Source organism: Condylostylus longicornis, unplaced genomic scaffold (assembly GCF_029603195.1).
Source record: "Condylostylus longicornis isolate FDR11 unplaced genomic scaffold, ASM2960319v2 ptg000094l, whole genome shotgun sequence".
Taxonomy (NCBI): domain Eukaryota; kingdom Metazoa; phylum Arthropoda; class Insecta; order Diptera; family Dolichopodidae; genus Condylostylus; species Condylostylus longicornis.
In genome coordinates this window covers 493,027-506,371 of record NW_026578062.1, presented here as the reverse complement: position 1 = coordinate 506,371, position 13,345 = coordinate 493,027, and the positions used below count along the sequence as shown (strand labels likewise).

Here is a 13,345-nt window from a genome sequence, read left to right as displayed (position 1 = left end):
GATCTATGTACGTATTAAATTTCAGCTTTCTATCTTCAAGGGTGTAGAAGTTCTGTAAACAAACACACGGAAAGACGGACGGACGGATGGATGGACAGAGTGAAACTAATAAGCACTTTTTTTCAAAAAATTTTTGGAAAAGTGCCAAAAAACAAACTCTAATTTTTCGATAATAACAAATTTTTAATTTTTCAAAATAGTTAATTTTCAATAAGAAACAGTGTTACTTTTTATGTCTTTCGTTATCCAGTTGATTCTTATACAAATAATTATACCGGTACGAACGTATGTTCGAAGGGTATACTAAATTTTCCTTACCGTTTGTAACGCTAAGAATTAACGGTCTTAGATATGGACTCAAGTTTATGTTTTGATTTAGCTTATTGATTTTGATTTAGCTTTATCTGTCCGTCCGTCCGTTCGTCTCAACGATAACTCAAAAACTAATTGAGCTAAGTTCCCAAATTTTCATAAATGATTTATTATAGTAAGTGCCAGAACCCTATTTAAATAGGGCATGGTCGGGGTACCGGATCGGGTAGCTGCCATACAACTTCAAAATTTATTTGGCTATATCTGAGAAACTATAAAAGCTGTTGTATTGAAATTTCACACAATCGAATATATTTGTATGGCCAACGAGTCTTATAAAAATCGTCGAAATTACTTGGCTCCTTCTGGTACCTGCCATACAACTTCAAAAGTTATTTGGCTATATCTCAGAAACTATAAAAGCTATGGTATTGAAATTTCACCCAAGCGAATATATTAGTAGGGCCAATATGTTTGATAAAAGTCGTTGAAATTGCTTGGCTCCTTCTGGTAGCTGTCGTACATTTCCAAAGTTATTTGGCTATATCTCAGAAACTATAGAAGCTATGGTATTGAAATTTCACACAAGCGAATATATTAGTAGGGCCAATATGTTTGATAAAAGTCGTTGAAATTGCTCGGCTCCATCTGGCAGCTGCCATTCAACTTCAATAGTAGTTTGGCACACACAGTTTTTGAAAAATACAGTACTGAAATTTTACATAAATCAATATGGAAATACGGCAACTTAAAGTCATAGTCTGTCCCGTATTCAGTTATGGCATATTTATTCGCACGTAGGATAACAAATTCGTACGGGTATCACAGAGTTTACAAGCTCAACTCTTTTTTTTCTCGTATCTTTATATAATTAATAACACCAAGAGTGCTAAGCGGTAAAAAAATTTTATTTGTTGTTTAAAATTTAATTTTAATTTAAATTCAGTGAATAATTATATTTATTATCTGTGTTATAAAATAAAATGAGAATTTATAATTTACATTAATTAAATTTTTTCTTTTGTTCGTAATATTTGCGTTAGTATAAAATAAAACGTGCTTTTGAAAAAATTGTACGTTTAATTGTGAGTTTATTTAAAACAAAAACTTGACTTAATAAATTGGTAAATTTTGGTGTATTTTTTTAAGTTTTCATTTTACGGATATTTAAATAAAGTATATGTGATTACGTTTATATAAATAAAAACGCCCCGAAGGTGTTGCGCCGAAGGATGCAGAAGCAATAGTATACGAGAGATTTTAACAATATAAATAAATAATTAGATTAAAGAAGTAATTTAATCTCTAATAAAAGAAAATTAAGTAATTTTGTGTAATTTAGGTGAACACATAGGTATATTATTTTATTTGATAAAATTTATAGGTTTTCTCATCAAATATTACTAGCATTAAGAAAAATGGAATTAAAATTTTATTTTTTTATGTAAATATGTTGTGTAGGTAATAAAAAGTGAATTTAAAAATTTTTTTTTAAAAGGAATTGTTTTATGTATTTAATATTTTTGTTTTACCCGAAAAATATTTTGTTACCTGTAATTTATTATTCTAGTTCGTAAGAACATTAAACTTTTTTTTGTTATTTTAAAAACGAAATAAAATAATTTCTGTATACACGTTTTTTTATTTTTGAAACATCACCATGAACATTTCTAATTCATTGGAAAATACAATGATCGATTTTCTATACACCGTATGTATGGATTAGTAAATTGTGTATTGCAAAATATTATGTGCCTGTGGTACATCACAGATATCTTTATATAAGACTAGGCAATAGTTTGATTTCCGCTTTATTATTTTTTCATATCGAAAACAATAATTGTTCACACAAATGTGTGTTTCCGAACATGGCTAAAACACGCTTAGCCAATAGTAATTAAAATATTGGGAAATTGGTTAAAATATTGGGAATATTTTTCGGGTAAAACACAAATAGTAAATACATAAAACCCAGAAAGTATTAACGTAATAGCAAAATTTAAACTTATAAAACTTATTCTAATAAATCCTGTTAATCCGACATTACAAAAGCAGCAAAATCAAAACCTATTTGTTACATGTATATCTTAAAAATCTTAACATGCAGTTGTAGTTATAGAACAAATTGCAAAAATAGTACCGCATTGTCAAACACATTTTTTCGACAGCACGTGCAGTACTTTATTATAGTACACATTTAGTACTAAGTTGAAACTAAACCGTCAAAAATGCAGAACGTTGCGATTACTAGCAACTTTTCGAAGCGAGTATTTAATTAATTTATAGTAAAAATTTTGTTCTACTAGTTTTTACATTGATTATCATTGTCTTTGTATTTTACCGAACATAAAGGATTACAAATGCGAGCAAATTGCATAATAATCTAATAAAATTAATGGTAGACAATGCCGATGATGATGACGATGCTGATATAGACGAAGATTTTTCGCCACACATAAGCAAGTATTACGAGTAGCAAGTTATTTTCAAGTTTTTTAAGTAAAAAGTTTAAACTTTTTTTTGAAATTTTAAAGTATTTTGATACGTTTTATATATTATATATAAATAAAATATCTTTGAAATAATTGTGAAATTGTTTTGACACTAAATACTGAAGAAAACCTCTGTATCCAGAAATGGGAAAATCATAACTCTCGCGATGTATTATTGATATTATTAATGTCGTGACACTCTTTTCGTGATAGGTTAATACATAAGCATTCAGAATACAAAACTTAGCGCCAAACCGTGCATAAAGTGACACAAAGAATAAAGTGGAATTTTCTATTACGAAAGATTTAAAATAAAGAGATGAACAAGTTTACACAAGCTTACTGTTAAACTTACTACATATGTCTCCTGTCGTAATAACAGAAAAGAAAAAGGAAACAGGAGGAATTGGAATTCGCATCGATGTAATAATCAAAGCAATAAGAGTTTCTGGAATTTTCAAGAAAATAGAACCTCGTATACCACTGTGCAACAAACCGTCGTAATGCCAAAGCCTCTTCAATAGCATTGTTGTCTATGGAATCGCAATATGGGAAAAGCACTTAAACACCATCCAAGAAATCCAAAACAAAACCATAAAAACTTGATTTGCACTGTTCAAGAGAACTTTCACTGACCTAATACCTAGCAGACTTAATATCTCAAAATTGAGAGATTATAGAGTTTAAGTTTCAATTCAGTTGGACTTAAATCGGTTTACAATTCCGGTATACCGAAATACACAAAGTTACCAGATGAAATAAAAGATCTACTTACGAGGAATTTCAAAGAGAATACAAGAAGTTACAAATTAATGTATATATAATGCAAAATAATAATGGGTCCTAAGGATTTGGATGCGTCTCATACAGCCTCTCCAGATCAAAAGCCAACCTCAGCCTTCCCGTGGCAGGACCTGATCCATGCAAATGAGGAAATGGCGACCGAGTATTGGCGGTATAACCATAGTCAACAACGCTCTGGTCCAAATAACCAGATGCATTATCACGGCCCAACAAGGATGGTGGTTAGGCTAGGGGCTAACAACCCCTACCTGTAAAACAGCACTTGTTATGAAAGCTAAAATGAAGCCTCGGATAACTGGCGGGATACAACGGAATCGACCCATGCATACGATTAAGGACTTTGATATAAAAATTGCTACTTGGAACGTTCAAACAATGTTACAGGCTGGAAAAATGTTTGAAATAGCAGATGAGCTGATGGCCTACAGTGTAAATATCTGCAGTTTACAAGAAATTAGGTGGAAGGATCAAGGTGAAGTTAGAAAAAGAAATTATTCTATATATTTGAGTGGAAATAAACAAACAGGATATGGTGGAACGGGCTTCTACATAGACAAAAAGACTAGGGAATCTGTAATACTATTTGAACCAATTAATGATAGAATGTGTTATATAAAATTAAAGGGCCGTTTTCAAAATATATCAATTGTGTCAGTATATGCACCCAAAAATGATACTAACGACGAAATCAAAGATGAATTTTACGATAAACTTGACACGCTTTGCAGCAAAATAAGTAGGAATGACTTGATAATAATTATGGGTGATTTTAACGCAAAAATAGGGAGAGAAGATTTTGTGCAGTACATAGGTGGTAGACATTCGTTGCATAAAGAAACAAATGAGAATGGAATGAGAATTTGCAATTTCGCAATGAGTAATAGACTACATATTAGTAGTATCTCTTTTCCCCATAAGAATATACATAAACATACCTGGAAAATTCCAGGACGGCGTGGCTGCAATCAAATTGACCATGTTTTGGTGGATAAGAGACATGCAACATCAATAACGGATGTCAGGTCTTATAGGGGTGCAAATTGATCGTAATTGATTGAAATATCGAACAATAATAACCGTAGCGATTTCCGTAGAATTAATTGGAATTCTGATAGACTTATCAGGGATGATATCACCTGCAAGAAGTATCAACAGAAAATTGTCGAAAAATTGAATATGGTTAGAGATGGCGAAAACATGGACCCAACAGCCTGGAATAGTATAAGCAAAGCAGTAAAGGAGGCTGCAGAGGATGTTATAGGTAAAAAACAATGCAAAAGAAATGAATGGTATGACGAAGAATGTCGAAAATTTAACGATGAAAAGAACAAAGCAAGAAAGAAATTACTGGAGCGTCCAACTAGACAAAATGAAGTCGAGTACAAAGAAAAGAGAAAGCTGGCAAAAAAAGTAATGCGAACAAAGAAAAAAGAGGCCATAAAAGTAGAGATTCGCAAAATAGAAGAGAACCACGACAAGAAGAATATTAGAAATATGTACAGCAGTATTAAAAAACAAACTTCCACATATCAGCCTAGGTTAAATATTTGTAAGGATAAAAATGGAAAAAATATCTTAGAATTGGACAAAATTTTATGTAGATGGAAAGAACATTTTGACGAGCTTCTAAATAGACAGGTTAATGAAAATTGTGTCGACGATAATAATGAAATCCTGTACTATGCTGAAAACATCGTACAACATCCAACTTTGGTTGAAACAAAGGAAGCCATAAAGAAGCTTAAAAATGGAAAAGCAGGAGGTGAGGACAATCTCACGGCAGAGCTGATCAAATACGGTGGAGAAGAGCTTCATAAACAACTACATGAACTAATACTAAGTATATGGAATACAGAAACGTTGCCAACGGAATGGATGGATAGTATCATATTTCCGATTCACAAAAAGGGGGACAAAACTGATTGCAACAATTATCGGGGAATATCACTACTGAATATAGGTTATAAGATTTTTACAAATATTGTGTATCAAAGGGTTAGTAGTTTTTCGGAAGAAATCGTTGGAGATTATCAGGCGGGCTTTCGAAAAGACAGATCCACATCGGACCAGTGTTTTATTTTAAGCCAAATTTTCGAGAAGGCACATGAGTATTCTATGGATATTCATTGTTTATTTATTGATTTTAAACAAGCGTTCGACAGTCTAGACAGATCAACAATAGAAAGAGAAGGCACATGAGTATTCTATGGATATTCATTGTTTATTTATTGATTTTAAACAAGCGTTCGACAGTCTAGACAGATCAACAATAGAAAGAGCTTTATTGAAGTTGGGTATACCTAGGAAATTAGGTAGAATTATAAATATGACCTTACGTAACACAAAAGGCAAGGTAATGGTGCAAGGCCAACTGTCGGACCCCTTTGATATATATTCTGGTGTAAAGCAAGGGGATGCTCTGTCGGCTTTATTATTCAATTTGATGTTGCAATCTGTTATAGGAGAGTTCTGTCAGGGAGGAACAATTTTTAACTATTTGTGCCTATGCAGACGACATTGTGCTAATAGCTAAAAGTCAAAGAAAAATTGTAGAAGTATATAGCCAAATAGAGCATTCAACTGGCGCAATAGGCCTAAAAATAAATAAAATAAATATCGAAAAAACAAAATATATGGTAAAAACCAAATATCCACGAATTGTTCCTGATTTAATCATTGTGGATAAAACTTTCGAAGCCGTCAAAGAATTTAAATATCTCGGTGTAAATATAACACAAGATGGTGATACCACTGCAGCCATTACTGATAGAATTCCGGCTGCAGGCAGGGCTTTCTATGCACATAATAAGCTGCTCAAATCTAAGCTCATAACAAAAGCAACGAAGATGAAAATATATTTAACGCTTATTAGACCTGTTTTAACATACGGATGCGAAACGTGGACCCTAAAGGCAAACGAAAACCAAAATTTACTCATTTTTGAACGAAAGGTGCTGAGAAAAATATACGGTCCAATACGCAATGAAGATGGTTCGTACAGAATCAGATACAACCATGAACTAGAGGAGCTTATTGGTGGAAAGAACGTTGTTCGATATGTAAAGGCACAAAGAATTAGATGGCTGGGCCACATTTTGCGAATGCCAGAAGAAAGAGCAGTGTATAAGATTTATGCGAGAAACCCTGTAGGCACTAGAAGACGTGGTAGGCCAAGAAAAAGATGGAAAGAGGCAGTAGAAGAAGATTTAAGGGTCTTAAGAGTCAACAATTATACTCTGGTTGCGCAAAACCGTGAAGAATGGAGAGGCATCGTGGAGCAAGCTCAGGTTCATCATGGACTGTAATGCTGCGGAAGAAGAAGAAGAATGCAAAATAATGCTTTTTTTCTCTTTTCCTATTCTCATTCTTTTATGTTATTGATGTAGATTGTGATACACCTAGGAGAATTGGAGTACCCACACCAGGTGTGCTTTTGGTATGGGCCCACTAAAATCCGGCCAAGCCCAGGCGCGTCTGAACCAAAACACGGTTCACTGGTCTGCGTTTGATAGAGGGACTGCAATAGAAAAAACCTTGCAGGGTTAATAGCCATATATCTCATAACTAAATATGACACCGGTGTGGAAGAGTTGGCTAGAGAAAGATTGGATTCTTAAAACCATCTGAAACTCTAAAAGGAGAAAATCCAAATGTTCACCAGAAATGGAATCGGCGCTAAAAGTGAATAGCACTAATATAGAAAAATCTCCGCGAAAAAAAAGTTCTGAGCTTAAAAAGGGCGAGTACTATTAAAAGTTGCTTCTTTCTATGTTGTTCTCTGATTATTGCAAAGACATAAATAAAATATATGAAATAGAATATTTTCAGCACATAGGAATAAAAGTTGATCTTAGAAGTAATGGGTCCATCCCACGATGCAAAAGATGCCAGAAGTCTGGACAAACACAAAGATTTTGCCAAATATGGGTTAAATGTGCTAAATATAGTTATATGCATATGCATATGACAGCAGAATATAACATGAAAGATACTTTTGAGGCCAAGTGTGCAAACTAAAATGAGGTACACCCTGCTAGTTAACTAGGCTGCTTAGTGGTTCAGGAGGTAAGAAAAAGGAGAATAAAAAGGAATCTGCCTAAACGGGTTCTGCGTAATCATGAATGGAACCCAAAAACGATTATTATTTTTACATAAAATAAAGTAAAAAATGGTATTTTTTTTTTTTTTTCCTTCTTCACTCCTAGGAGGAGTATAGGGCTAGTGCATGATATCTATCATGCCCTAGTTTCTATAGTCATAGGGACTATGCTGCCTACCGTAGTTTTTATTTATATTAAATATTTCAGTTTATTAAAATTTTACTGTTTATTTTTTCTTAGTCTTTAGTATCGAATATTATGAATATTTGAAAATTACTTGTATAAAATTTATTAGTAATATGCAACACTATGCAAGTTATATAATATTGAATATAATTTTTTTTTTTTTTTTTTATAGTGACCTGACCGGGGTTTGAACCCGAGACCCTTCGTTTAAAGGGCTGGTGCCATAACCACTGCACCAATGGTCAGATAAAAAAAAAAAATGGTACTACTCACTCACAAATGGCTTCCAAAAGTGCAAAATATTATATGCATAAAAGACCTTAGAAAGACATAAAGACTAAAGAGGTTGATAATGCAAAAATCTAAAGAGATTGACAATAGCATAATGCAAAATATGTAAAACATGCTACGAAGAATTAACGAGATCTAAATGAGATTAACTACTATGCAGAACAGATAACGTATATCTAGTAACCCCGAAACGATTTCTAAAAAATGTAGAAAGCACGAATTGGAGATTTTGCCCCAAAATATTAAATTATGTCGGTTGTCGGAAATATACGTGAAAAAGGATTCGCATGTGCTCGGTTATAGATGCTACAGGATGTAACATAAAAAAGGATATTTTTAAGGATCTCCTACATGCGGTTGGAAATAGATTGTTACTGGAAAGTGACTACAATGCCAAACATGTGAATTGAGGGTCTACATTAACCTTAACTAGAGGTAAAAAAATTATGAAAAGCTATTTGGGAATTGGAATGTTCCTATTGTTTACTGACAGTCCGACTTATTGATGTACTAATGACAACAAAGTCCCGGATCTTATTGACTTTTTTATACCTTCGGTACATTTTTTGAACTTGGAAGATGATATTAATTTGATAATAGCTAACAAACAGAGCTGGCCCACTTAAGTCAACAAAGCCACAAATTGCGTAGGTTTAAAAACATGATGTAATTAGAAATATATATTTTAATGTTGAACTCTGGTTTTATTTAATTGATATAGAAAGCCGTCTGGAAAAATAGAAGATTATCTAAATTCAAACCTGTATCAAGTAATGATCCTAAGACTACATATAACTGATTTAATGGAAGGGCTAGACGTAAATGACAAGAGTCGTGCCACCCAGACGATTAAACGCTTTTAAATAAACTTTCTCAAACATCCAAAAGAAAAATGAGAATTATATAAAGGGCTTATCAACAAATAAAGAAACGAATTATTTGTTGTGGAAAGCACGAGGAGTACTAAAAAACCGTAAAGTGAATTCTCCCACTGATGAAAACAGATAGATCATGGGAAGAAGGCAATAGGGATTAAGCTGAATTATTTGCTGATCACTTGGAATGAATTCTTTGGAACGTTTTTTAGTAGAAAATATTGTTATGGGTGAAAGCACTATAACTCTATTTACACAAAAAGACATTTGAATTGCAAGGCATTGGCATTATTGAAAAAAATTATAAATGAAGCGATGAACATGAAATATGTTATTATATGAGATGAGTCACATAGACTCATTTTGCTGTTACCAATGATATTAAAACTTTTTGACAAATTGTTGTTATGCAAGGCTGATGCCGGCAATTCTCCTCACGCTTAGGGAAATTACTGCTTATCTGCCTCAAGGCAGTATTCTGGGTCTTATATTATACGTGCTTTATACAAGCGATTTGCCAGATTGAGAGGATGTAACTGTGGCTACATTTCTCGATGATACAGCAATATTGGCAGTAGGATCTAATGTTGACAAAGAAAAAAAAATAGACATAACGTATAAATCAAAAATAAAGCTAAATGGAAAAAAATCTGTACATTAGTAAACCCGCCACAATTGAATTTGAATGGTACTATAGAGCATCAAACCAAAAATACCTAAGAGCGAAATACCTAATAATGACTTTGAATGTCAATTCCAGATGGAAAGAACATGTAAAGAAGAAAAGAGTTGAAATATAAAGTAAATATAGAGAGAACTATTGTCTCCTAGCTCGTAGATCTTGATTGGAAACATAAAACAAGGTGTTCAAATAATCAAATGATAAAGCGAATAGCTATGTGGACGTACGGTTTGCTTAGAGGTATGCCAAAAAAACCCCTACATCCAAAAATACAAACTTTCCAGAACAAATTCCTTCGAAATATTGTGACTGCTCCCTGGTATTGTGTGCAATTTCGAGATTTATATTTCATAGGGATGTGGGTATCGCCCAAGTGAGTGAGAAATTAAGGAACATTGCCATGAAACATAGAGGCTTTGGGAACATTTTTAATTTAAAAAAATATGTAGAGTCCATAGAGCCAAAAATATTGATCAATTTCCTTCACGCAAATAAATTTCAACGCACTTCCATTTAAACTCCATATAAATTTGGAATTTATTTTGGATTTGCTCTCTGAGCTTGATGGCCTGTAAATATATATGTATGGCATTATGGAAGTTTACTGAATTACAGAGTAAAATTTTTGAATAGGAAATAGAATTTAAAAAGAAATTAAAGAAAAAAGCAAAAAATTAATAATTATAATCTAGATGGCTTTTAAAACTATACTAAATAAAATGAGATTCGTAAAGAATACTCAAAATTTCATAAAAATATAAAAAAATATTTCAATCGCCATACATCGAAAATATTAAGAATTGTTTTTGTATTTTTTCCGATTCAAATTTCCGAAAATATTTTCAAATTGGAGGCCTGATAGATATATATGGCTTTAATAAAGAAATAACTACGGTAGGTTGGTCACCTACCTAGTAAAACTAAATGACGTCAGAAACTGGTTCATGGTTATATACATACGTATCATGCTGGTGCCCTATGCTCCTCCTAGGAGCGAATAAGGATAAAAAAAAATATTAAAAAGGCGCTACATCAAATATTTTACACCAACTCTGCATTGTTAAAGCAAATATCAAACCGAAAAATTTTCTCCAACATTGTTTCGATACGTCGAGCATCAAAGTACGTTAAAATATCACCATATCTCCACGGAATAAATACTGAAAATACAAATCATATTGCTACACCTTATAAACAAATAGAATATTAAAATTACTACAAATAGTCAATACTTTAATAGGAACAATCACTTTTTAACAGTAAATCCTTTTCGAACAAAGATCCAAAGAATTCAACAAAATTATTCAAAATATAATTATTCAAAACAGAGACATTTAAATTAAATGCTTTCAGTAACATATAAAACGTTGAAGGCGAAGGATGTGCTTGTTGTTTTTCCGCTTTTTTATAATTTTAAAATAATTATCAATGAAAATATTAATATATTTTTTTGATTTTTCAAATATATTTTCTAAATTTTACCTGCTGTGAATAAGTGTGAATTTATTTTAATATTTCTTCTCAAAAAATAGCCACTTCGATTTAAAAAAACCCATATAAAATAAGGTCGTGCTTTCAAGTTTCTCTCTGAGCATTGGGATTTGTTAGATAAAAAGGCATTATAGCATCGTAATATATTTATTGACATTTGAATTTGATATAAGGATTGTTACCACTCTGTGCTTTTTTACGTACTTTCCGAAAAGTAAAATTTTAAATAATATGCGAACCAGAATATTGACCATAGAAACAAATAAAATTTTGGTTTAGAATGTTAAGAACACACATTTATACTAAATATTCTATACATGCAAAACTAAACACGCGCACTTAATTATTCCTAATAATTTTTGTTTTTATTTCTACATTTTAATTCTATTTATATATGTACATATATCAATCAATTATCATGTACATTATGTAAATTCACAACATAAATATGTATATGAATGTTTGATACATTATATATTCAAAACCAGAAACCAGAGGTTACCATTTACTTAGAATTATATAGCGCCTACCATTTATTTAGAAAAGTTACTTAGTTAAGAAAATGTTGCCAAAATAACAATGTAATGCTGTTCTATAGACAAAAGTACACAAACTCTGGTCTGGGAACCGCAAACTTTATTTCTTTGATTATTGCTCAAAATTTCAAGGATTTCCTTTAAAAAAGTCTTAAATTTTCCTTTTAAAATTTAAGAAAGTAGCCAAATCTTATTAAGGTTAATTTTTAAGGCTTATTAAGATTAATTTTTTGGACAAATGAAACTTCCATTTACAATATTTACCAACGAAGTCTGCAAACAACACTTTTTTTTTATTTAAAAAAAATTAACGAGAATTTAAAAATTTCAATATCACGAATTTGAGAGTTTACGGAAAAGCTATCAAATTAGTGTTAGGTAAAAATCTACCAAAATGGCAACCCAGCAAAGATCGTAAGAGAAAAAATATTGTATATTACTTCGCCTTCGCAATCATATGTTTGCAATTTCTTTTTTATATTTTAGTTTTTCTTTTTTTCTGTTTTTATATTTTGATGTAAAACAGAAATTGAAATCTGGCCAGATTTCAACTAAGCTCAATAGTCTGGCAAAAATTTGAAAATCGTAAAATTTTTCATATCTAAATATATTACGCTAGATTGGTTGTCTTTTAAATATATGGTCTCTGCTATAAGTGTAGGCAAATGTTCATTTAGTAATAAAATCTGCATTATATGTGTTATCATAAAAACGTAATGAATATATGTAATTATTTTGCTTTAAAAATGTACATGTTGATATTTGCTTACGTGGTAATGTACCTTTATCTATATGTACGAGTACATAATATATTGCTATGTATGCATGTCTATTGCATAGTTGAAATAATTGCATGGCTGAAAAAACACAAAAAATTTTAAGGTTTACGCCAGGAGTTTTATTGGCCTATACGCTGCTTTTCACATTTTCAGACTATTATAAGTACAATTATAATTTCAATAAATATTAATGATATACATAAATGTTTATGAAAATAACTGAAATAAAATAAAGTTGGGTCAAACCAATGGTTTGTATTGCAGCACTTTTCCCTTCAACAAGTGAAAGTACTGCTTTTAAATACAGTCTATTTATACCTACCACACTATTAATATTATTTTCATTCATACACGAAACTATTTTTAGAATTGCATATATTTAGAATGAACGATTTATGCAGATTTGTTGAAATAAAGCAAAGATTTATTTGAAATAAAGCAAAAATGAATAGAAAGTGGGGTTAACTTAATGGTCGTTTTTAAGGGTTAATTACGTGAGTTAAGAAAAGTAATTATAATTTTTAATGTCATGAAATTTACCGTTAGAAATTTTTGTTTATAGAAATTTGAAAAAGCTTACGGTTTCGGAAATATAAGGTGTCATAAATTCAAATTTTACAAATTTCAAGCGGCGATAAGTTGAGAGGGGGTGGACATGGAAAAAAATTTTCTTCTAACGAAATAAACTATTTATTAGTCTCTAAAAGCTGCTAAAATTTCAGGCTCCTACAAACTGGGGTCTAGAAGAAAAATGACATCAAAAATTTGGAAAAAACGGACTTTAAATAACGATAAAA

At 31.4% G+C, this 13,345-nt stretch overlaps 2 protein-coding genes across 4 annotated transcripts; both read left to right on the top strand.

Annotated features, from left to right (window-relative positions):
* Positions 1 to 3,640: 3,640 nt before the first annotated feature.
* On the top strand, positions 3,641 to 5,807 carry LOC129613882 (uncharacterized). Its single transcript, XM_055528192.1, has 4 exons — positions 3,641 to 3,829; positions 3,993 to 4,630; positions 4,691 to 5,146; positions 5,210 to 5,807. The coding sequence occupies exons 1-4, from the start codon at positions 3,641 to 3,643 to the stop codon at positions 5,805 to 5,807; spliced, it is 1,881 nt and encodes a 626-aa protein (XP_055384167.1).
* Positions 5,808 to 6,119: 312 nt separating this feature from the next.
* On the top strand, positions 6,120 to 11,136 carry LOC129613877 (uncharacterized). 3 transcript variants are annotated; one of them, XR_008697345.1, is made up of 3 exons: positions 6,120 to 7,631; positions 8,067 to 8,832; positions 8,907 to 11,136. XR_008697345.1 is itself a non-coding variant. In XM_055528186.1 (3 exons), the coding sequence occupies exons 1-2, from the start codon at positions 6,242 to 6,244 to the stop codon at positions 6,999 to 7,001; spliced, it is 675 nt and encodes a 224-aa protein (XP_055384161.1). In that variant the 5' UTR covers positions 6,120 to 6,241; the 3' UTR covers positions 7,002 to 7,673; positions 8,067 to 8,881. The 3 variants fall into 3 exon arrangements, 1 of the variants encoding a protein (XP_055384161.1); XR_008697344.1 differs by having other exon boundaries at positions 6,120 to 7,673; XM_055528186.1 differs by lacking the exon at positions 8,907 to 11,136 and having other exon boundaries at positions 6,120 to 6,909; positions 6,995 to 7,673; positions 8,067 to 8,881.
* The last annotated feature ends 2,209 nt before the right edge of the window (positions 11,137 to 13,345 follow it).

Excerpts from the sequence above, each read along its gene's own strand:
- LOC129613877 (XM_055528186.1), top strand. The coding sequence starts at position 6,242 with ATGGTAAAAACCAAATATCCACGAATTGTTCCTGATTTAATCATTGTG.
- LOC129613882 (XM_055528192.1), top strand. The coding sequence starts at position 3,641 with ATGGGTCCTAAGGATTTGGATGCGTCTCATACAGCCTCTCCAGATCAA. Across the intron at positions 4,631-4,690 it reads ACATCAATAACGGATGTCAG|CGATTTCCGTAGAATTAATT; the intron begins GTCTTATAGGGG and ends TAATAACCGTAG. Across the intron at positions 5,147-5,209 it reads ACTTCCACATATCAGCCTAG|ATGGAAAGAACATTTTGACG; the intron begins GTTAAATATTTG and ends AATTTTATGTAG.